A 26,692-nucleotide genomic window follows, 5' to 3' on the forward strand; every position below is an offset into this window, starting at 1 on the left:
GCACTGTATATACACACACACACACATATATACACACACATATATATACACACACACACACACACACACACACTAGAGGTCGAACAATTATGATTTTTCAACGCCGATACTGATTATTGGAGGACCCAAAAAAAGCAGATACCGATTAATTGGCCGATTTATTTTATTTGTAATAATAACAATTACAACAATACTGAATGATCACTTATTTTAACTTAATATAATAAACCAATAAAATCTATTTAGCCTCAAATAAATAATGAAACATGTTCAATTTGGTTTAAATAATGCAAAAACAAAAAATAAAGTGTTGGAGAAGAAAGTAAAAGTGCTATATGTACAATGTAAGAAAGCTAATGTTTAAGTTCCTTGCTCAGAACATGAGAACATATGAAAGTTGGTGGTTCCTTTAAACATGAGTCTTCAATATTACCAGGTAAGACATTTTAGGTTGTAGTTATTATAGGAATCATAGGACTATTTATCTATCTACCATTTGTATTTCCTATACCTTTGACTATTGGATGTTCTTATAGGCACTTTAGTATTGCCAGTGTAACAGTATAGCTTCCGTCCCTCTCCTCACCGCTACCTGGGCTCGAACCAGGAACACATCGACAACAGCCACCCTTGAAGCAGCGTTACCCATGCAGAGCAAGGGGAACAACTACTCCAAGTCTCAGAGCGAGTGATGTATGAAACGCTATTAGCGCACCCCGCTAACTAGCTTGCCATTTCACATTGGTTACACCAAACTAATCTCGGGAGTTGATGGGCTTGAAGTCATAAACAGCACAATGCTTGAAGCACAGCAAAGAGCTGCTGGCAAAACACACGAAAGTGCTGTTTGAATGAATGCTTACAAGCCTGCTGGTGCCTACCATCGCTCAGACAGACTGCTCTATCAAATCATAGACTTAATTATAACATAATAACACAAAGAAATACGAGCCGGAAACTATCATCTCGAAAACAAGACGTTGATTCTTTCAGTGAAATTCGGGTGGCATCCATAAGTCTAAATATTCCTGTTACATTGCACAACCTTCAATGTTATGTCATAAATACGTAAAATTCTGTCAAATTAGGCGGCCCAAACCCAGGTGCCATTAATACAGGTAACGAGTGGAGGACAGAGGAGCCTCTTAAAGAAGAAGTTACAGGTCTGTGAGAGCCAAAAATCTTGCTTGTTTGTGGGTGACCAAATACTTATTTTCCACCATAATTTGCAAATTAATTCATTAAAAATTCTACAATGTGATTTTCTGGATTTTTTTTCCTAATTTTGTCTGTCATAGTTGAAGTGTACCTATGATGAAAATTACAGGCGTCTCTCATCTTTTTAAGTGGGAGAACTTGCACAATTGGTGGCTGAATAAATACTTTTTTGCCCCACTGTACACATACACATACCTATATAGATACATACTTTTTTAAAGAATAGACCTTTATTATTATTCCCCGCAAACCCTACCACCGATCCCCCAATTGGAGTAAACTAATAAACACTTTTACCTTCAATTTATACATCTTATACACATTTTACAGACACAGTCTATTTTACAACAGTTATTTTTTGTTTGTTTTTAGTCCTTCCTCTATTTCTGATGTCCATCCAGTTTGATTTCTATTTGTAACTGTGCTATTTGACAAAAGTTCTGAACCTATATACATTTTATAGACCCCGTATGTTTTACATGGTTTATCTTGTTATTAGTCCCACCCTTCAGCTCCATTCAACCTCTCACATCTATCTCTCAACATCATCCATTTTGGATTTCTATTTGCCATATATTTTTCAACTGTGCTGTGATCCTTCAGAAACGAATTGAACATTTCTATTCTCATACCTTCTATGGATTGTAAATTAAAAATAAAAGTTTATGCTAAAAAAAATATATTATTGATTAATTGACTATGAGTTTTCAAATCACCCAGTATTGCAGCGTTAGTTCTAGGCAAATGCTGCAATTCTTCAGCCATTCCTGGACCTGTGACCAAAAACGAGCTACATATGGAAAATACCAAAATAAATGATCCAATGACTCTGCCTCCTCACAGCAGAATCTGCAGAGCTGGGAAGATTGTATTCCCCATATATATAACATTCTATTGTTTGCAAGAATTTTGTATAGTAATTTAAATTGAAAAATTTGAAGTTTTGCATCCGGCGTTATTTTGCGAATCAATTCATAAACCATGTGCCATGGAATCGGTACATAGAAAATCTCTTCCCAACTATTTTGCAAATTATATGGCACAGCTGTCAGTTTTTTGGTCCTTAAATGAAATTGGTATATGTTTTTATTCATCACACTTTTCTTTAACCATTTATGTTCTTTAATACAGGGCCGACATACAAGTTCCTTACTTTTTCCCCCTTCTACTCCCCCTCTTCCATTTTTGTGGTAATGCTGCAATTAATTGGTTGTGATTTTGGGTAGGGCAGACATTTCCATATGTCTGTGTTAGCTGCATGTGTGACATAACTCCACCAGTCCTATTTCTGATATCATTCACAAAAATTATACCTTTTTTAAACATTTCTTCGAAAAATAGTTTTTTTAATCAATTAGTATATTTGAATTGAACCACAATATTTGTTGTAATATTTGTTCTGTCTTTTCTGGTGGATTAAACTGAAATTGCAACTAAGGCTTGTTTAAGAAATAAAGATATTTTGGAGATTATTTCCTTTTAAAACAATCGAAAGTAGGCCGGTGTAATCTGAATAAAGGGAAAAAGGTCCTTCCTGAACATAGGATGAGACATTCTTACCAATTTACTAGAGAACCAGTTTGGATTTAAGTATAACTTTTGTATGACTGATGCCTTTAGTGAGAGGTCTAATGCTTTAATATTGAATCATTTCTGCCCTCCAAATTCATATTAGTTATATAAATAGGCCCTTTTAATTTTATCTGGCTTGCCGTTCCAAATAAAATGTAATATTTTATGTTCACATAATTTAAAAAGCATGTCACTAGGTGTAGGCAAAACCATAAGCAAATAGGTAAACTGTGATATGACTAAAGAGTTAATCAGGGTGATTTTTCCACGGTAGCAAGATTTGATCTATTTTTACTAACTTTCTAGAAAAATGTATTGGAGTGAGATCATTTCTTTCTTTTGGGATTTGTATACCGAGTATGTCCATATCTCTGTCAGACCATTTTATTGGTAAACTACATGGCTAAGTAAAATTTGCATTTTGTAGTGATCCAATATGTAATATTATCATAATTTGGTATTAATCCAGAGAGAATAGCAAAAGTATCTAGATCCTCTGAGGCCATGGAGAGACTCTAATTGTGGTTTTAAAAGAAAACATGAATCATCAGCGTACACCTTAGTTTTTTAGCCACGGATTTCTAATCCCTTAATATTATTATTTGATCTAATCTTAACAGCTAACATTTCGATGGCAATAATAAATAGATATGCCGATAGTGGACAACCTTGTTTTACTCCTCTAGAGAGTTTAACATTTGCTGAGATGTAGCCATTATTTACTATTTTACACTATTACTATACATAACTTTAACCCATTTTATAATAGATTTCCCAAAATTGAAATATTCTAGGCATTTATATATAAACTCCAGTCGTACTTTATCAAAAGCCTTTTCAAATCAGCTATGAAAACCAGGCCTGGTGTCCCCGATATTTCATAGTATTCTATTGTTTCCAGTACTTCTCTTATATTATCTCCAATGTATCGTCCATGTAAAAAACCTGTCTGATTAGGTTGAATAATATCGGTCAATACTTTTTTAATTCTATGCGCCAAGCATTTTGCATCACAACACTGAAGTGTAAGAGGTTTCCACATTTTTAATTGGACTGGGTCTTTATATATACCTCTTGGGTTCTGTTTCAGTAATAATGATATCAGACCTTCTTGTTGCGTGTCTGATAATCTACCATTTATATACAGTGGGGAGAACAAGTATTTGATACACTGCTGATTTTGCAGGTTTTCCTACATACAAAGCATGTAGAGGTCTGTAATGTTTACCACAGGTACACTTCAACTGTGAGAGACGGAATCTAAAACAAAAATCCAGAAAATCACATTGTATGATTTTTAAGTAATTAATTTGCATTTTATTGCATGACATAATATTTGGTACAGATACCTTTGTTTGCAATTACAGAGATCATACGTTTCCTGTAGTTCTTGACCAGGTTTGCACACACTGCAGCAGGGATTTTGGCACACTCCTCCATACAGACCTTCTCCAGATCCTTCAGGTTTCGGGGCTGTCGCTGGGCAATACGGACTTTCAGCTCTCTCCAAAAATGTTCTATTGGGTTCAGGTCTGGAGACTGGCTAGGCCACTCCAGGACCTTGAGATGCTTCTTACGGAGCCACTCCTTAGTTGCCCTGGCTGTGTGTTTCGGGTCGTTGTCATGCTGGAATACACAGCCATGACCAATCTTCAATGCTCTTACTGAGGGAAGGAGGTTGTTGGCCAAGATCTTGCGATACATGGCCCCATCCATCCTCCCCTCAATACGGTGCAGTCGTCCTGTCCCCTTTGCAGAAAAGCATCCCAAAGAATGATGTTTCCACCTCCATGCTTCACGGTTGGGATGGTGTTCTTGTGGTTGTACTCATCCTTCTTCCTCCAAACACGGCGAGTGGAGTTTAGACCAAAAAGCTCTATTTTTGTCTCATCAGACCACATGACCTTCTCCCATTCCTCCTCTGGATCATCCAAATGGTCATTGGCAAACTTCAGACGGGCCTGGACATGCGCTGGCTTGAGCAGGGGGACCTTGCGTGCGCTGCAGGATTTTAATCCATGACGGCGTAGTGTGTTACTAATGGTTTTCTTTGAGACTGTGGTCCCAGCTCTCTTCAGATCATTGACCAGGTCCTAGTTGTAGTTCTGGGCTGATCCTTCACCATCCTCATGATCATTGATGCCCCACGAGGTGAGATCTTGCATGGAGCCCCAGACCGAGGGTGATTGACCGTCATCTTGAACTTCTTCCATTTTCTAATAATTGCGCCAACAGTTGTTGCCTTCTCACCAAGCTGCTTGCCTATTGTCCTGTAGCCCATCCCAGCCTTGTGCAGGTCTACAATTTATCCCTGATGTCCTTACACAGCTCTCTGGTCTTGGCCATTGTGGAGAGGTTGGAGTCTGCTTGATTGAGTGTGTGGACAGGTGTCTTTTATATAGGTAACGAGTTCAAACAGGTGCAGTTAATTCAGGTAATGAGTGGAGAACAGGAGGGCTTCTTAAAGAAAAACTAACAGGTCTGTGAGAGCCGGAATTCTTACTGGTTGGTAGGTGATCAAATACTTACGTCATGCAATAAAATGCAAATTAATTACTTAAAAATCATACAATATGATTTTCTGGATTTTTGTTTTAGATTCTGTCTCTCACAGTTGAAGTGTACCTATGATAAAAAATTACAGACCTCTACATGCTTTGTAAGTAGGAAAACCTGCAAAATCGGAAGTGTATCAAATACTTGTTCTCCCCACTGTACGAGTGGTTAAAACATGCTAATAATGGTCCTTTGAGTATATCAAAAAAAGTTTTGTATTCTTCCACTGGTATGCCTTCCAGCCCTGGAGTTTTGCCATCCTTAAAGGTCCCAATTGCATCAAGCAGCTGTAATTTGGCCTTCACATGAGTCTTTCTGTACAGATGTTAATTTTACAATATTATTAGGAAAAAAATCCATACAATTAGTTTCAGTTAGTGGAGATGGAGGAGCCTGAAATGAAAACATATTCTACAAGTACTTTACTTCCTCTTTCAAAATATATTTTGGTGAATCATGCGTGACTCCATCATTTGTAACAAGTTTTAATACATTTTTTGGGGAAGCATTTCTATGTTGAAGATTGAAAAAGAATTTGGTGCATTTTTCCCCATATTCCATCCAGTTAGCTTTATTTTTATAATATATTACACTGGATCTTTCTTGAATAAGTTCCTCCATTTCTTTTTTTCCCCCTCTAACTTATTCTGTGCCTCTATGGTACCGTTTTTATTGCTATCTAACTGCACTGTTAGTTCTTCAATTTCCTTTGTTAATATGGACTCTTTTGATCTAAATTGCTTTTGTTTTATAGATGAGAACTGAATTGCATGGCCTCTAAAGGCACATTTAAAAGTGTCCCATACAATAAGGGGATCTGCTGTACCAATGTTATATAGGAAAAAGTCAGTTATAAATTCTTCTGCCCTAGATCTAAACAATTTATCATCTAGTAGGCTTTGATTAAATTTCCAATATCCTCGCCCACGTGGAAATTCTATAAGAGTAATATATATGCCAATTATGTGATGATCCGACCGCATTCTGTCCCCTATCAACACTTTTTAAACTTTTGGTGTCAGAGAGAATGGCATAAGAAAGTAGTCAAGACGACTAGCTTGATTAAGCCTCCGCCATGTATATCTCACTAGGTCAGGGTATTTAAGTCTCCATATATCCACTAATTCCAATATATCCATGACATTCATGATTTCCTTAAGTGCCTGGGGGTGATAGTTTGTAGTGTGATTTCCTTTCCGGTCCATAGAAGTATTTAAGACCGTATTAAAATATCCCACCACAATAATAGAGTCTAGTGTTGCTTGTAGAGTTGATACATTCTTTAAAGATTTTCAAAGAAGCTTGTATCATCATTATTCGGATCGTATAAGTTAATAAGCCATATCTGTTTATTGTCCAATAACATATTTAAAATCCATCTACCTTGATAATCTGTTTGGACAATTTGCACATTTGGATCAAAATTACTGTTAATTAAAACCATCCCCCCTTTTGAATTTATTTGCCCATTGGAGAAATATATTTCGCCCCCCCAGTTCTTTTTCCACAAAACTTAATCTAAAATTGTTGAATGGGTTTCTTGTAAACAATAGATATTATATTCCTTCTCTTTTAGCCAGGTAAATACTGATCGTCTTTTCTTATTATCTGCTAGGCCATTACAATTGTAACTGGCTATACTTATTTCACCACTTACCATAATGAGACACAATTTTCAATTCTATTTATCAAAATATATGTTTGTAAACATACCATTAAAAAGTAACATGATGATTGAGTGTCTATATAAAGTGGGGCAAAAAAGTATTTAGTTAGCCACCAATTGTGCAAGTTCTCCCACTTAAAAAGATGAGAGGCCTGTAATTTTCATCATAGGTACACTTCAACTATGACATACAAAATGAGAAGAAAAATCCAGAAAATCACATTGTATGATTTTTTATGAATTTATTTGCAAATTATGGTGGAAAATAAGTATTTGGTTACCTACAAACAAGCAAGATTTCTGGCTCTCACAGACCTTATCAGTATAAAAGACACCCGTCCACAATCTCAAACAGTCACACTCCAAACTCCACTATGGCCAAGACCAAAGAGCTGTCAAAGGACACCAGAAACAAAATGCTAGACCTGCACCAGGCTGGGAAGACTAAATCTGCAATAGGTAAGCAGCTTGGTTTGAAGAAATCAACTGTGGGAGCAATTATTAGGAAATGGAAGACATACAAGACCACTGATAATCTCCCTCGATCTGGGGCTCCACGCAAGATCTCGCCCCGTGGGGTCAAAATGATCACAAGAACGGAGAGCAAAAATCCCAGAACCACACGGGGGGACCTAGTGAATGACCTGCAGCGAGCTGGGACCAAAGTAACAAAGCCTACCATCAGTAACACACTACGCCGCCAGGGACTCAAATCCTGCAGTGCCAGACGTGTCCGCCTGCTTAAGCCAGTACATGTCCAGGCTCGTCTGAAGTTTGCTAGAGAGCATTTGGATGATCCAGAAGAAGATTGGGAGAATGTCATATGGTCAGATGAAACCAAAATATAACTTTTTTGGTAAAAACTCAACTCGTCGTGTTTGGAGGACAAAGAATGCTGAGTTCCATCCAAAGAACACCATACCTACTGTGAAGCATGGGGGTGGAAACATCATGCTTTGGGGATGTTTTTCTGCAAAGGGACCAGGACGACTGATCCGTGTAAAGGAAAGAATGAATGTGGCCATGTATCGTGAGATTTTGAGTGAAAACCTCCTTCCATCAGCAAGGGCATTGAAGATGAAACATGGCTGGGTCTTTCAGCATGACAATGATCACAAACACACCGCCCGGGCAATGAAGGAGTGGCTTCGTAAGAAGCATTTCACAAGGTCCTGGAGTGGCCTAGCCAGTCTCCAGATCTCAACCCCATAGAAAATCTTTGGAGGGAGTTGAAAGTCCATGTTGCCCAGCAACAGCCCCAAAACATCACTGCTCTAGAGGAGATCTGCATGGAGGAATGGGCCAAAATACCAGCAACAGTGTGTGAAAACCTTGTGAAAACTTACAGAAAACGTTTGACTGTCATTGCCATCAAAGGGTATATAACAAAGTATGGAGATAAACTTTTGTTATTGACCAAATACTTATTTTCCACCATAATTTGCAAATAAATTCATTAAAAATCCTACAATGTGATTTTCTGGATATTTTTTCTAATTTTGTCTGTCATAGTTGAAGTGTACCTATGATGAAAATTACAGGCTCTCATCTTTTTAAGTGAGAGAACCTGCACAATTGGTGGCTGACGAAAATACTTTTTTTGCCCCACTGTACATGTGAAGATATATACAAAAGCTTATTTTTTAAAATGTTATTGTTACAATCCATAACCGGGCTAGAATTTGTTTCATTATTTTCCTTGTCTATAAGAACTTTGTCATTTTTAAAATAGCCATGGAGTAGTCTTTGTGTCTCTGAACAACTGGTTATCAATAAATAGTTTATCAACGACGAGAGCTACTCGTTTCCCTTTTCATCTATTTTCTTTGAAAATTGGATACAGAACTTTACGCCGTTCTGCAATTTCCTTTGGAAACTGATCATTCATGCCAATTTTGGTCCCAGCAAATCTTTTACCCAGGCTTTTAACCATTACTTTATCTTTAAATGAAGCAAATTTGGCAACGATTGGGCGTTCATACCTCTGCCCTCTCTGTCCGAAGCGGTGTACACGTTCAAGTTGGATTTTGTCGATAGCTTCGCGTGGGATCTGAAGCGCTGTAAGGAGGAACTCTCTAACTACAGATTCAGGAACTTCTCCTTCTTTCTCCTGGATTCCTGTAAGTACCAGATTCTCTCTCATGGATCTAGTTTGTATGTCCAGTAAGGCTTCTCTCAGAACGGTGTTCTCCTTTTTATTTTCATTCACTTCGGTTTCAATCTTATTGACTGTCCCTTTTAACTCGTTTGTTTCCTTCTCCAATGTCGCAGCTTTTTCATCACTCATCTCGAGGCTTGCCTTCAACTCTTTTATATCCTTACTAACTAATTCAAGTATACCCAGTTTGTCATTTATTGATTTTAACAGATCGGTTTCGACCTTTACCATTCCTGGTGGTGAAAATATTAAATTGTCTGAGTCTGTAGAAGAGTCACGTTTTCGTTTTGGAATCGGTTCCCCTGTCTTACTCTCCGTCATGTTTGGGTGTTGCTTGTTTTTGTAATATTTGTCGATAAATGTCTCTAGTCTTAAGATTTGTTTTGTGTTATTATCCAGATTGAAGGTTATCATCCACCAGATTATGTAGTGCTAATATTTAGTCTAACTTGCCGATATTGAATATTACGTTTTATCTTGAGGTGCTCTACATAACTTCCTTCAGTCCACCATTACCTGATTTCTGCCGTATCTCTCTGTCGGCCCAAACTGTTGCATATACCCTGACTCTGCGTGCAATGAATGCAAGAGAAGTGACACAATTTCCCCTGGTTAATATTGCCTGCTAACCTGGATTTCTTTTAGCTAAATATGCAGGTTTAAAAATATATACTTCTGTGTATTGAATTTAAGAAAGGCATTGATGTTTATGGTTAGGTACACGTTGGAGCAACGACAGTCCTTTTTTGCGAATACGCACCGCATCGATTATATGCAACGCAGGACACGCTAGATAAACTAGTAATATCATCAACCATGTGTAGTTAACTAGTGATTATGATTGATTCATTTATTGTTTTTTTATAAGATAAGTTTAATGCTAGCTAGCAACTTACCTTGGCTTCTTACTGCATTCGCGTAACAGGCAGTTTCCTTGTGGAGTGCAACGAGAGGCAGGTGGTTATAGCATTGGACTAGTTAACTGTAAGGTTGCAAGATTGAATTCCCGAGCTGACAAGGTAAAAATAGGTCGTTCTGCCCCTGAACAAGGCAGTTAACCCACCGTTCCTAGGCCGTCATTGAAAATAAGAATGTGTTCTTAACTGACTTGCCTAGTTAAATAAAGATTAAATAAAGGTGTAAAAAACATGTATAAATATTTTTTTAAATCGGCCAAATCGGTGTCCACAAATACTGATTTCCGATTGTTATGAAAACTTGAAATCGGCCCTAATTATTTGGCCATTCCGATTAATCGGTCGACCTCTAACACACACACACACACACACACACACACACACACACACACACATATATATATAAAATACTGAGCTGTAGTAATTAACACTTGGTAATAATGTTAATACATTTAATGTAATAACCACCTGGGGGCTAAATTAACATAGCAGCCAACTATAACAAATCAGTAAATTGTCCAAATAAATAACCAATGTGTTGGGGGCATATTGGAGCACTGTGCTGTCTCGTCAGTCAAATGATTGGTAACTAGGGGATAATTATGCTAATGAGTCTGGGAGATGATGAAGCACAAACGATAACAGAGCTGCCAATCCAGCCTTTCACACTTCAATCACATGGCTGTCATAACCCACTTCACCTATTAGCTCCTAAATGTGTTCCTGAAACAAACATGGGGTAAAGACCACAGTTGTCACAGGTGATCTGACATACTAATTTACCCAGTACGTTCACCATCATCTCTTCTGTACGACTTCATAGAACCCTGTGGCATTTAAATAAATGACACACTTCATGACATCTTCACAATTTATTCCCATCTAAAATATCAGATACTCATATCCCAGGTCTCTCGCTCCCTCATTTCCATATACCACAGCTGTTACATATTTTGGAAATAAGCCTGGTATGAGTTTGGGGGATATTTCTGGCCTGTAATGAGGAGGGTAGGCTATGGGGTGGGAGCTCATTGCTATTTGATGATGAAGCACAGCGCAATGAAGAGGCGTTGAAACCCCCATCAACCTTTTGAAGCTGTGTGTGTGTGTGTGTGTTATTTGTGCCCTAATCTCTCCCATCTCGTTTGTTGAGAAGCTCTCAGGCTCCAGACCATTCTTGGCTAATGCATAAGAGATAGAGGCAGGTATTATACAGCAACATGATATCTCATTAGCAGGATGCCCGTTATGAATGTCAACATTCGAATGAGTATAGAGAAAAAACAGACATGTCCCCAGATAGATGCTGTGTCACAACCAGCTCACTAGAATATGCCTGTAAAGATTCAAACATGGTGCAACATATCTACCAGAAAGCCAATGTATTGGGAACTGTGCTCACATCAGCAACATAATCACATCAAACACTAAGCCATCTTGAGCTTGAAGTGTCCTGTTGTGATTAAAGACAAACAAAATATTTCAGTGCTATCATGCTTTAGGGCTCCATATAGCTACACTGAAAACACTTGACACATACACACCCGGACAACAATAACATGTTACTGTACCCAAAAGAGGCGGACTTCCACTTGCGGCAGGGGAAACTTCTCCTGCAGCCGGCCGACATCAGACTGGAAGGGCTCTCTGTGACGTCGGTGGGCAGAGAGGCATGTCTCCTACAGAGAAACAGAACACAGTCATCACCTGACTGGATATACTGGAGTCACAGAGAGCCTTGACACTGAACTGGTTAATGTTAGTGTGAGTGTTGAGTGCCTTAGGATTGTTCCCCAGGAGACAAGAAGACCTTTTAGAGATGGAAAAATGGCACCAGTCTAGCCAGGGCCACCTTTCCACTTTCATGCACAACCTGATGGCACATTCTATCCATACATACGGTTGAAGTCAGAAGTTTACATACACTTAGGTTGGAGTCATTAAGACTTGTTTTTCAACCACTACACAAGTTCCAGTGGGTCAGAAGTTTACATACTGTGTTGACTGTGCCTTTAAACAGCTTGGAAAATTCCAGAAAAGGATGTCATGGCTTTAGAAGCTACTGATAGGCTAATTGACATAATTTGAGTCAATTGGAGGCCTACCTTCAAAATCAGTGCCTCTTTGCTTGACATCATGGGAAAATCAAAAGAAATCAGCCAAGACCTCAGAATCTTTTTTGTAGATCTCCACAAGTCTGGTTCATCCTTGGGAGCCTGAAGGTACCACATTCATCTGTACAAACAATAGTACGCAAGTATAAACACCATGGGACCGTGCAGCCGTCATGCCGCTCAAGAAGGAGACGAGTTCTGTCTCCTAGAGATGAACATACTTTGGTGTGACAAGTGCAAATCAATCCCAGAACAACAGCAAAGGACCTTGTGAAGATGCTGGAGGAAACAGTTACAAAAATATCTATGTCCACAGTAAAACAAGTCCTATGTCGACATAACCTGAAAGGCCGCTCAGCAAGGAAGAAGCCACTGCTCCAAAACCGCCATAAAAAAAGCCATACTACGGTTTGCAACTGCACATGGGGACAAAGATTGTACTTTTTGGACAAATGTCCACTGGTCTGATGAAACAAAAATAGAACTGTTTGGCCATAATGACCATCGTTATGTTTGGAGGAAAAAGGGGGAGGCTTGCAAGCCGAAGAACATCATCCCAACAGTGAAGCATGGGGGTGGCAGCATCATGTTGTGGGGGTGCTTTGCTACAGGAGGGACTGGTGCACTTCACAAAATAGATGGCATCATGAGGCGGAAAATTATGTGGATATATTGAAGCAACATCTCAAGACATCAGTCAGGAAGGTAAAGCTTGGTCGCAAATGGGTCTTCCAAATGGACAATGACCCCAAGCATACTTCCAAAGTTGTGTCAAAATTAAAGACAACAAAGTCAAGGTATTGGAGTGGCCATCACAAAGCCCTGACCTCAATCCCATAGAACATTTGTGGGCAGAACTGAAAAATTGTGTGTGATCAAGGAGGCCAACAAACTTGACTCATTTACACCAGCTCTGTCAGGAGGAATGGGCCAAAGTTCAACCAACATATTGTGGGAAGCTTGTGGAAGGCTACCTGAAACATTTGACCCAAGTTAAACAATTTCAAGGCAATGCTACCAAATACTAATGGAGTGTATGTAAACTTCTGACCCACTGGGAATGTGATGAAAGAAATACAAGCTTAAATAAATCATTATCTCTACTATTATTCTTACATTTCACATTCTTAAAATAAAGTGGTGATCCTAACTGACCTGACCTTTTACTAGGATTAAATGTCAGAATTTGTGAAGAACTGGTGTACGTAAACTTCAGACTTCAACTGTATATGTTTAACATGTTACTCTACTATAGCTCTGTGATACAGTATAGTTATAGCCTTATTTGGAGTTCCAAAATTAGAAATGAAAAGTAAACATTTTTATTTTGTTGTTTAGGATATTAAATATCATACTCAGCACATTTCCTTAGCACACATTTTGAATGTTAGATTTCAATGTGTTACACAGAAAAGCATTAATCAAACTCAATAGAATTTAGTTTGATTTATTTTTGTAAGATTAGCCAAAATTAAAATCTATCTTTTGTCCGGGAAAATCTACAGTTTGATCTGGCGTCTAAGATATCATACATAACATATACTGTGGGAGTTAAAAAAGACACTTAGTTTTCTCCCACGTTTGTCTTCTTCCCACATCCTAAAAAGAGTATTGAGCATCAGCATTATGGTTTTCATTATTCAGATGGTTTCCTGAGCATTATGATCTATCAACAGCTACACCATGGAATCACAATAACTCAAAATGAATAATTGAGTAGAACAACAATATTTAGCGTAGCACACACATGATATTATTAATTCCGTAGGAGGATATTGTCAAATGAGTGAATTAATCATTGATATGACATTGGTGAGATCTTGCATGTTTAGATCATATGCAGTAGAGTGGAGCCATATGAACAAAATGTTCAGCAGGTATCTGGATACATTCATCATTCAGCACTACGAATGAAATACAACGCTGGAGTTCAGAGGTCACCTCCCAGAATCCACCTGAACCTGTCTTACAAAAGCACAACAGCTTATTGAAGGTTCTGTCTATGGCTCCGGCTACCACATAAATAACCGGTGTGGCATGATGTAAAAAAAATGATTCAGTCCTACTCTACACTGAAGAAGAAGGAGAGACTAGACATGAAGCAATTCAAATTATTCCAAAGAATGAAAGAACACAAAATAAATGTGCATGTAGACAGAAGGCCAGGTTCTTTGTGGTGTTTCTACACAGTATCAGACAGTCTTTGTATGTTTGTTTTCTGCGCTGAAATCCATTTAGTCAACGACTCCTCCTCCTAATCTCATCATGGCAATTTCTATCTTTCTTTAAAAAATAAACCTGATGTAGTTTTGCCCAGCAGCACTTCTCACTCATCTATAGAAGAGATTCCATGATCCCTGTGGCACTTCTGGCCCGCTGACCCTGGAGTCGAGACCATCCCCTCTTCAGTTCACCCCAGTCTGCCATCAGTCTCTCAGAGGTCATGACCTTCATTAAGCACGGATCCATTTACATGTGACTGAACATCTGGCCTGAATGGTGAATGGCGGCCATCCACCGTCACAGAGCTCTGATCCCATCTCTGTCAGACACACAGAGCAGCAGGACATGCCATCTGACATCTCTGTCAGACACACAGAGCAGCAGGACATGCCATCTGACATCTCTGTCAGACACACAGAGCAGCAGGACATGCCATCTGACATCTCTGTCAGACACACAGAGCAGCAGGACATGCCATCTGACATCTATACTGAAAGCAATTTGATCAATCATTTGGCCTCGGTGTCTTTGCTAAGCTTCCATGGAGAATAGCCAGACTGGCAGGTAGGACGTGTGAAGTTATATTCAGTATAATCTCTTTTCAAATTCACAGCTTTGTGAGAAAAGTAATTACAGTATGAATATAGGTGAGGAATTACAGTCACATCGTATTCTGGCACTATCACAGAGTATAATCAGTTCATGTCTTGCTTAAAAACACCTTCACAGAAAAGCCCAGAACGCACAAAATGTCTCATTCCTGCACATAAGCCATGACTAATATCAGTTGCTTATTGAATCAACGGCTAATGCTATTTACAACTTTTTGTTGGCTAAATTAATGATTCATTTGATCTCTCTCGCTGTCTGGCTCTCATATACATCATTTACATTTTTTTATTTTAAAATCAGCAATGGGTGTTACAAAAGTCCACTGTTAAATTGTAGGAGAGCTTTTCTACAAGCCAGCACCGCAGGCTGAGGCAACTTAATGGCGAATCATCATAAATAACTTCTGCGTTCTGCTTGACCACCATGTCTGAACTCACAAGGAGCATAACTATTCATCTGTCTCAAAGACAAACCTCTTCCTCCGTGAGCTGTTATCAAAGTTCACCATCATGCTCCACGGCAACGACCTCTACACTCATGAGTAGTAAGAGGTCAACCTTGTTTGATCCCAGAGGAGTGATACCGGCAAAACATTTCAAACATTTCCCTGGATAATGCCTCGCTTCTAATGAATCCAGAGGTGAGGTACAGTGATAGCAGTGGACAACTCTCCTCACCAGGGACCATAGTGAGTCTGTAAGCAGTGACAGCTCCTGACGTTGTACTGTGACTGAGCAAGGGGAAAGCTTGAAGGTTAAACTGTTCTGTCTCACTGTGGTCAACTTGTCACAGACATTTCCTGCCCCCCCAGTTGATATAGAGCTTCAATTTGCAATATTATCCCAGTATTGTCTAATAGCTACCCACATAATAATGTATAAATAATTGACTTCTACATGGCCTAACAGAAGTCTATTCAGGTGTGAAGTATTTAACAATAATCTGAAAATTCACTCCATTACCATCATCACATCATAATGCTACACAATGTAGATGCTACAATGCTTTAGCTACAGGTAGGCTACACTACCTTGACACAACAATGCTTTCCTGTTCTCCTGTATGACTGGCAGTGGTTTATTCAGCAACTACTGGTGTTTTAACACACAATGTGAAGGCTTTGACCTGAACATGAGGGATCAGAGCAGTGCTTTGTTCTCTCTCTGTCTTCTTCACTGTAATAACAGGGAGGTTTTTATAATGCCTCTCTTTCTGTCTCAATACCTCCCTGCTGAGAATAACAGGGGAATGAAAAGCCACTGATCCTGCAAGGCCTGTTGTTGCAAAATGCCTCCGTTGAGCCGCTACAGGCAGGCAAACAGGCAGGCAGGTATCACCACACTGTCACTCCACTTTGGTCCCACAATATTCCTCTCAACGTCATTGGATGAACCTTGTTCAGGAACACACACAGAACGACAATTATGGCTTCTCAGACTGGAAACTATATGGCTGCTGTATGATCAAATGGTTTCATATAACAACGACAATTGGATTGAATCTAGAGATGGTTCAGAGTTAATCATTACTATACATTTATCTGTAGTTCCTAGGTTATTCTCATTTTGTGAAACATACTCAAAAATACTTCCTAGACTGTTTATACTGTATACCGGGGTATTTTGAAATACTGACAGTATGATTTTCAATACAGCGGGGGGTTGCGTGCTACACCACTGCTTACAACTAACTAGAAGTTAAATATAACTAGAAGAAATCTAAGATGTGTCAAATAAATGATATCAAAGCTCAGGGCTCCAGCTATGCATTTGGTTGGCTAACTTGCTAGCTAAGTGACTAGATGTCAAGATCAAGCTTCTTGGTTACAGCAGAGACATTCAATCCCTCCTGGATCAAGATCCCTGGGGCCTCATTTATAACCATTGTAAATTTAACACCAAATACAAAAACTATTGAGATTTATAAACTTGGCACAAGCCAAAATATACACATATTACCTATAAGTCAGACCTGTCGTAAAAAAAAAAAGGAGCATAATAACTTGAAATACACCCCTAATTCACCTTTAAAGGTAAATGTAACTCCTCTATTTGCTGTATACTGTGGAAGTATTGGAATTAAGCCAAGACAGTATCTAAAGGAAATAGCAGTGGCGAACTTGATCAAATGTCTTGAAGGTGTTGGAATTAAGCCAAGACAGTATCTAAAGGAAATAGCAGTGGCAAACTTGATCAAATGTCTTGAAGGTGTTGGAATTAAGCCAAGACAGTATCTAAAGGAAATAGCAGTGGCAAACTTGATCAAATGTCTTGAAGGTGTTGTCAGAATGTTTTCTTTTGCAGTGACATTTACAGCTTCTGACCGTTTCTGAAAGAATAAACTATTGCAAATTGTTGTGGACCTGTCAACAGATCTTTGAATGCAATAATGTTTCTCGAACCTAAATATGCTGCACTGCTCGCGAATTCTGAAACATTGTCTACACAAAAATATGAAAGAAAACTACAGTAGGCCTACTTACAGTGGTAGCATACACACTTCAATGCCACATTTCAACCTGTTAAGATCTGTGTTATAAACCGCGCTCCCTGTCGGATGCATAGGATATTATCATTTCAATGTTTTGCCCTATCTAACAGGCCCAATTAAATGAGAGATGTACATGGTCATTTGTTGTATAGCTACTTCGGGAATATTAACTCATCATGGCCAGAAAAGGTGAGAAATGTATTCTGCAACAGTTATGATATACAGTATGTATTAGGTTTATAAATTAAATATTGTCTACTTGAGAAATTTGACATTACAGTATTCAGACGTGGCCTACAAACGTCAATGTAATAGGTGAACCGTATGTTCTAAAACTGATCTTCAGATTAGATGGCATAGAGCAAAATACTTGAAATAGCTTATCTTTATTTACTACTGTGATGTGGATCCAATGAAATGAGAGATAGGACTGAGCCTCCCAAGTGGTGCAGTGGTCTAAGGCACTGCATCGCAGTGCTAGAGGCGTCACTACAGACCCGAGTTTGACCCATGAGGCAGAGCACAATTGGTCCAGCGTCATCCGGGTTAGGGGAGGGTTTGGCCTGCAAGGTTGTCCTTGTCCCATTGTTCTCTAGTGACTCCTTGTGGCTGGCATACACACTGACTTTGGTCGCCAGTAGAACAGTGTTTCCTCCGACACATTGGTGCAGCAGGCTTCCGGGCTAAGCAAGCAGTGTGTCAAGAAGCAGTGCGGCTTGGCGGGGTCTTGTTTCGGAGGACGCACGGCTCTCCATCTCGCCTCTCCCGAGTCCGTACGGGAGTTGTAGCAACGGGACAAGACTATTCACCAATTGGATATCAAGGGGTGAAAAGTACGACAAGGAAAGGTGGGTATTTTATTCTGCAATAATCATGGAAATGAAATAAATAGTAATAAGAAATATATGCCTATTTCAAATTATTTTTTATGCATAATCATGGAAATGAAATAAGAAAAACAATTTTTAAAGGCAAATGTTTGTATATTGTGACAAGATTTAGCTACCTATTTTTTTGTTATGAATAAGAGTGTCATATATTCACCGTTTGCACAAGGCTACTACTATTGCCTTCTTGCAATGCAATACTTCAACCACTAGAACCTGTGCGTACTCATGGTTTAAAGTAAGCCATCTCACGTCAAGTTCAGTTTTTATAAATGACAACTTTTGAGTGAAATCTGGCGCACGCATGTTCTGGGGCATATTTTGTGTGTACGCAACAAATCTGTTGCCTAAGTAGTTTTGTACCCCCTGTGTACACATTCTGTGATACCTTATACCCCGGTATATTACAGAAACGGTATGAAAATCTGGATAACGCCTAACACTAATACTTGCATACTTGCTGTGAAAAATTAGGAACTGTTATTAAATAATTTTTCATACTTGGATGAATATTACTTTCATCCATTCCCAGCCCTCGTACTGTATTGAGTGTCTGTCTGACTGGGACTACTGGTGAGCTCTCTAGCTACGTCCAGCCTATTGTTCCCGGCTAGTCAGGGCTTATTAATGAGTGCTGCTCTACACAGCATCAGAGAATAGGACAGCAGCATCGTATCATCATCACCCATTCAGTGGAGAACAATCCCAGCAAAACCAGGTCATTGAGGCTGTTCTGAGGCTGTTCACACCAGTAATCAGTCAGTCAGTCAGTCAGTCAGTCAGTCTCTCACTCTGCTGGCTCCTAATCACATTTGAATGAAGACATCCATTCTGATTACAGTGGAGCAGGCCAATTAACCACAGCCATGTTGTTATTCCTCTCTCATTAGCCATCGAGTGTGTATGAGTGTGAGTGTGTTTGTGTGTGCGACTGTGTGTGTACACTCCCCCGGCGCTGACAGGCCGGTCCCTCTACTCGTTCGCTCACTGTCGGCTACAGTTCCTCACCACAGCAAAGCAAAGCCAAATGCTCAGGAAGCACAGCTTATTTATAGCATCCTGTTCTAAATTCAATGGATTTTCCATTATTAATAATAATGAGCTAGCTAACTACATATGGAACACAGTAAATGTTAGACAGCCAGGCTCAGTTGAGGTCATGTTGGAGCTGCGCGTTAACATGGGAGAGACATGTAAGCAATATGACTATGAGCCTAGTGAGTGTCTCAGGAGAGTGATACATCAGTGGCTGTGTTGTGGTTTTGAATTTGTACCACCAGGCTAATTTTGAGCTTTAGTATTGCATATGAAAAGGGAAAGACTGGAGACTGTAGGCTTGTGGCTGGTAGACTGGGGACAGTGAGGCGGTAATCCTGTGGCTGGTAGACTGGGGACAGTGAGGCGGTAGTCCTGTGGCTGGTAGACTGGGGACAGTGAGGCGGTAGGCTTGTGGCTGGTAGACTGGGGACAGTGAGGCGGTAGGCTTGTGGCTGGTAGACTGGGGACAGTGAGGCGGTAGTCCTGTGGCTGGTAGACTAGGGACAGTGAGGCGGTAGGCTTGTGGCTGGTACTCTGGGGACTGTAGGCCTGTGGCTGGTAGTCTGGGGACTGAAGGCCTGTGGATGGTAGTCTGGGGACTGTAGGCCTGTGGATGGTAGTCTGGGGACTGTAGGCCTGTGGCTGGTAGTCTGGGGACTGTAGGCCTGTGGCTGGTAGTCTGGGGACTGTAGGCCTGTGGCTGGTAGTCTGGGGACTGTAGGCCTGTGGCTGGTAGTCTGGGGACTTTAGGCCTGTGGCTTGTAGTCTGGGGACTGAAGGCCTGTGGCTGGTAGTCTGGGGACTGTAGGCCTGTGGCTGGTAGTCTGGGAACTGTATTAGTGCTGAATGCAGTGGTGCTTGTTGAAGCAATTTTACACAGCCAGACCCTGGTATTATATTACTGATATAAAGACTAGAGACATAACGTCAGGTCCATTGTTATTGGCTCCCTTGATAAAGATGGGCAAAAAATACATATAATTGTATGCTCCCCAAAAAATGAGAAATTATATTATACTGATACAACTGCTCAGAGAAAGATATTTTGTTTAGATTGTATCAAATGAAAGCGAAGTGTCTGTATTTTTTAAACAATTAAAGCATGAATACATTTTTCTACCATTTTCCATAGGAATTATGCAAAGGCTTTGATTTCTGGTCAAACAGATGGAAAAGGGGTCTTAGACAACAACTACCAGAAAGTCTTAAAAAGGGTGAACACAAATACATCAAAACACAACAATGCTGAGGTAAAGGCCCATGACAACAAATATCAACACATATGTAGTTTTGGAAAAATTATTTGCCTTCTGTAAGTTCAACCTCAGGAGGCTGAAGAAATTTGGCTTGTCACCAAAAACACTCACAAACTTTTACAGATGCACAATTGAGAGCATCCTGTCGGGCTGTATCACCGCCTGGTACGGCAACTGCTCCGCCCACAACCGTAAGGCTCTCCAGAAGGTAGTGAGGTCTGCACAACGCATCACCAGGGGCAAACTACCTGCCCTCCAGGACACCTACACCACCTTATGTCACAGAAAGGCCAAAACAACGTCAAGGACAACAACCACCCGAGCCACTGCCTGTTCACCCCGCTATCATCCAGAAGGCGAGGTCAGTACAGGTGCATCAAAGCGGGGACCGAGAGACTGAAAAACAGCTTCTATCTCAAGGCCATCTGACTGTTACACAGCCATCACTAACATTGAGTGGCTGCTGCACTGCTACACTTGCATTAACATCTGCTAACCATGTGTATGTGACAAAAACAATTTGATTTGATTTGAGTCACTTTTCAAAAGTTGCTCAAATTTGTTGCTACGTGCTGTTTGAAAAAAACGTTGCCAGGGTAGTCTGAGAAGTTGCTAAATCTAGCAACAAAATTGCCAAGTTGGCATCACTGGCTCAGTGGGTGAGGACGCTGTAACAGTAAATAGAAAGAGGGTAGGTGGTAGGTTTCAGTAAGAGCCGGGAGAGGTGACATTAACTGGAGAGAGAGAAAAGAGAGCGTGAGAGGGAGGGGTTGTCCAGACTGTTTTCACAGGTGCTGCTGCGCTTTCTTCAAGACGTTGTCTGTGTGGGTGGACCATTTCAGTTTGTCCGTGATATGTATGCCGATGTGGATAGGGGGCTTCTCCCTCTGCTGCTGTTTTGTTGACATTGAGTGTGAGGTTATTTTCCTGACACCACACTCTAAGGGCCCTCACCTCCTCCCTGTAGGCCGTCTCATCGTTGTTGACAATCAAGCCTACCACTGTAATGTCGTCTGCAAACTTGATTGAGTTGGAGGCGTGCATGGCCACGCAGTCATGGGTGAACAGGGAGTACAGGAGAGGGCTGAGAACGCAACCTTGTGGGGCCACAGTGTTAATGATCAGCGGGGTGGAGATGTTGTTTCCTACCCTCACCGCCTGGGGGCGGCTCGTCAGGAAGTCCAGGACCCAGATGCACAGGGCGGGGTTGAGACCCAGGGTCTCGAGCTTAATGACGAGTTTGGAGGGTACTATGGTGTTAAATGCTGAGCTGTAGTCGATGAACAGTATTCTTACATAGGTATTCCTCTTGTCCAGGTGGGTTAGGGCAGTGTGCAGTGTGATTGCGTCGTCTGTGGACCAATAGGGGCGGTAAGCAAATTGGAGTGGGTCTAGGGTGTCAGGTAGGGTGGAGGTGATAAGGTCCTTGACTAGTCTCTCAAAGCACTTCATGATGACGGAAGTGAGTGCTACGGGGCGATAGTCATTTAGCTCAGTTACCTTAGCTTTCCTGGGAACAGGAACAATGGTGGCCCTCTTGAAGCATGTGGGAACAGCAGACTGGGATAAGGATTAATTGAATATGTCCGTAAACACACCAGCCAGCTGGTCTGCGCATGCTCTGAGGATGTGGCTAGGGATGCCGTCTGGGCCGACAGCCTTGCGAGGGTTAACACGTTTAAATGTTTTACTCACGTTGGCTGCAGTGAAGGAGAGCCAGCAGGTTTGGTAGTGGATTGTTTTGAGCACTGTATTGTCCTCAAAGCGAGCAAAGAAGTTGTTTAGTTTGTCTGGGAGCGAGACATCGTGGTCCTTGACGGGGCTGGTTTTCTTTTTGTAGTCCGTGATTGACCCTGCCACATACCTCTCGTGTCTGTGCCATTGAATTGCAACTCTACTTTGTTTCTATAATGACGCTTAGGTTGTTTGATTGTCTTGTGGAGGGAATAGCTACACTGTCTTTATTCGGTCATGTTTCCGGTCGGATTTCCCTGATGCTGCCATCAATCCACGGTTTCTGGTTGGGGAAGGTTTGAATAGTCACTGTGGGTGCAACATCACCGATGCACTTGCTAATAAACTCGCTCACCGAATCAGCGTATTCATCAATGTTATTGTCCGACGCTATGCAGAACATATCCCAGTCCACGTGATCAAAGCAATCTTGAAGAGTGGAACCCGATTGGTCGGACCAGGGTTGAACAGGCCTGAGCACGGGCGTTTCCTGTTTTAGTTTCGGTCTATAGGCTGGGAGCAACAAAATGGAGTCGTGGTCAGATTTGCTGAAAGGAGGGCAGGGGAGGGCTTTGTATGCCTCGCGGAAGTTAGAATAACAATGATCCAGGGTTTTGCCAGCCCGGGTCGCGCATTCGTTATGCTGATAAAATTTAGGGAGCCTTGTTTTCAGATTAGCCTTGTTAAAATCCCCAGCTACAATAAATGCACCCTCAGGATATGTGGTTTCCAGTTTACATTGTCCAATGAAGTTCTTTCAGGGCTGTTGATGTGTCTGCTTGGGGGGGAGGGATATACACAAATGTGATTATAATCAAAGAGAATTCTCTTGGTAGATAATGCGGTCGGCATTTGATTGTAAGGAATTCTAGGGCAGGTGAACAAAAGGACTCGAGTTCCTGTATGTTGTTATGATCACACCACGTCTCGTTAATCATAAGGCATACTACACCCTCGCCCTTCTTCTTACCAGAGAGATGTTTGTTTGTCGGCGCGATGCGTGAAGAAACCATGTGGCTGTACCGACTCTGATAACGTATCCTGAGTGAGCCATGTTTCCGTGAAACAAAGAATGTTACAATCTCTGATGTCTCTCTGAAAGGCAACCCTTGCTTGGATTTTGTCTACCTTGTTGTCAAGAGACTGGACATTGGCGAGTATTATGCTCGGGAGCGGTGCGTGATGTTCCCGTCTCCGGAGCCTGACCAGAAGACCGCATCCGTTTGCCCCTTCTGCAGCGCCATTGTTTTGTGTCGCCGGCTGGGATACGATCCATTGTCCTGGGTGGTGGCCCAAACAGAGGATCTGATCCATTGTCCTGGGTGGTGGACCAAACAGAGGATCTGATCCATTGTCCTGGGTGGTGGACCAAACAGAGGATCTGATCCATTGTCCTGAGTGGTGGACCAAACAGAGGATCCGCTTTGGGAAAGTCATATTCCTGGTCATAATAGTTCCTCCCGGCTGTATGTAATAAAACGTACGATTTCCTGGGATAACAATGTAAGAAATAATACATAAAAACAAAATACTTAATAGTTTCCTAGGAACGCGAAGCGAGGAGGCTAAAATGTACGCATTTTCCCTCTAAATTACTCAAAAACGATTTTCTCTTTCACACACTCAGTCACAACACACTGCAAAAGTGCATTGTGAGTGGAGTCAGCAGCAGGCGCTCAGCTCGTGCACAGGCAGCAGCAGGCCAGCAGCAATTTCAGAAAATTGCAAATCATTGTTGGCTGTCTGTAGCAGCAGTAGCACGGGTTTGACGAGCCAAACCCAATGAATATAGTTGGTCACGAATGTTTGATCTTGAACAGAACTTACAACATCAATCAACATGTCTCAATCCAAATTGTACAGCCAGAAGTACAGAAAAGAGTGGGAGTCTGTACCTGAACAAATGTCAATTCATATTTTTTCCCGAGATGGCCAGTCACTTTGAGTAACGTTATTGTGTATTCTACGTAAGTTATCACGCAATGACATCACAACATTATTTAAAGTTTAACATTGATGGTGTTATGACAAAAAATTAATCGCTAAATACTGTAGCAATTTTTACAGAAAATTGTATAGCTCTACGTACTGTCAGGAATCCACAGATATGTTTTTTAACTCACTGAATAATGTTCACTCTATCAGTGAAAGAATCTAACAGTGTGATGAACCCATCAAAGTTGAAGAGATTAGAGTCTAACAAACATCTAAAGAACAATAAATCACCAGGTGTTGATGGAATTACATCAGAATTGTACTAATTATTTTCTGAACAAGTAGCTCCCTTCCTATTTGAAGTCTTTTTAGAGAGTATTAAAAACAATGTTTTCCCTCCTACAATGAGTCAGGGGTTAATAACACAGATATCTAAGCCTAAAAAATAAGTGCTGCTCATCGATAACTGGCGTCCAATTTGTCTTCTACATAATGACTATAAGATATTAGCCTTACTACTTGCAAAATTAATTAAAGAAGTCCTGGATGCAATCATTGATGAAACAGTCTGGCTTCATGAGGAACAGACATATTTCTAACAATGTCAGACTAGTATTAGACATACTTGACTACTCAGACCTAATAACTGAGGATAGCTTCATATTATTTTTAGATTTTTATAAAGCATTTGACACAGTAGAGCATCAGTTTCTCTTCTACTCCCTTGAGAGACTTGGCTTTGGGGATTTTTTCTGTAAGGCTATTAAGAATCTATGCAAATGGTAACAGCTCTATCAAATTGAAATATGGCACCTCACTTAGATTTGAGTTAAAGAGAGGAATTAGGCAAGGTTGTCCTATCTCTCCGTACCTGTTTTTATCAATCACCCAACTTCTTGCAAATTCTTTAAATAATAGTCCTGTACAAGGTATTTCCATAGCTGGTAAAGAAATTATTATAAGCCAGCTGGCTGACGATACTACACTTTTTATAAAAGACGCTAATCAAATTCCCATATCGATCAATGTGATACAATCCTTTTCCAAAGTGTCTGGTCTATATCTTAACATTAATAAATGTGAACTCATAGCTGTCAAAGATTGTGTGACACCTTCATATTATGGTATTCCAGTAAAAGAAGAAATTACATATTTAGGCATAACCATTACAAAGGATCAGAAGTCTAGAGGCTTACTAAATTTTAACCCTCTTATTAAAAAAAAACAGAAGAAACTAAATCAATGGCTACAGTGGGACTTATCTTTAAAAGGTAGTCCTAATAACCAAGGCTGAAGGTATCTCTAGATTAACATATGGTGCTCTATCTTTATATCTTGACAGTAAAATAAGCAAGGAGATAAACCAGATGCTTTTCAACTTTTTATGGAGAAACCGTACCCATTACGTTAGGAAAACTGTTGTAATGAACACTTATGAGAATGGTGGACTGAATTTTCTGGACTTTACTACTTTAAATAATACTTTTAAGATCAATTGGATAAAACAATTCCTAAGACGACCCACTTCTATTTGGAATTTTATTCCTCATCATGTCTTCTCTACTTTTGGTGGCCTTAACTTGTTTTGCAATATTGACAAAGTTCCAGTGAAACTTTCTGCTTTTCATCGGCAGGTTCTCTTGTCATGGTCCTTAATTTATAAACACAATTTTTCTCCACACAGATATTATATATGGAATAATAGGGATAAATTGTATAAAAATACCTCTTTGTTTTTAGAATATTGGTTCCGAAATAATATCCTATTGGTGAGCCAACTGGTAAATGCAGAGGGTCTTTTACTCAGTTATAAAGAATTCTTATCACTTTACAAGGTCCCTGTAACCCCTAAAGATTTTGCAATTGTTTTAGATGCCATTCCCTCAGGTGTTGCTCTGTTATTCAGGAACGTGTCAAGACCTGACCCTCAGAGCCTACCTTCTGTTGACCCTGTTGACTCATCAGTAGGAAAGATTTGTTTCTCTTTTGGTCCATTCAACAACAGAGCGATACGATCCTTGTTTCAGCAGGATGGTGTATATGTCATGTCACTTTATGTCATGCCTTATTGGAATGGATTTCATAAATATTCATAAATATTATCCTGCTAACCACTATATGAAGAAGTTTAAGGAAAACATCAACTCGAATTGCACCTTCTGTAATGACCACCCAGAAACAGTGTTGCATCTTTTTTGGCATTGTATGCATGTAAGAAAACTGTGGCAAGACATCAGTAGGTTTATAATTGAACACATTTATGAAGATTTTACACTATTGTGGAGAGATGTACTGTTTGGATTCTTTACATACAAT

General features: G+C 40.2%; 1 protein-coding gene across 2 annotated transcripts in view; it reads right to left on the reverse strand.

The window, feature by feature from the left end:
- LOC110492417 (IQ motif and SEC7 domain-containing protein 1) overlaps window positions 1-26,692 on the reverse strand; it is a 244,928-nt gene that overhangs the window by 161,414 nt on the left and 56,822 nt on the right. For both annotated transcript variants that reach the window (XM_021566717.2, XM_021566725.2), the window contains exon 3: window positions 11,659-11,766. In XM_021566717.2, coding sequence (XP_021422392.1) covers window positions 11,659-11,766 — 108 coding nt within the window. The remainder of the gene's footprint in view (window positions 1-11,658; window positions 11,767-26,692) is intronic.

The sequence above is a fragment of the Oncorhynchus mykiss genome, chromosome 16 (genome assembly GCF_013265735.2).
Source record: "Oncorhynchus mykiss isolate Arlee chromosome 16, USDA_OmykA_1.1, whole genome shotgun sequence".
NCBI lineage: Eukaryota > Metazoa > Chordata > Actinopteri > Salmoniformes > Salmonidae > Oncorhynchus > Oncorhynchus mykiss.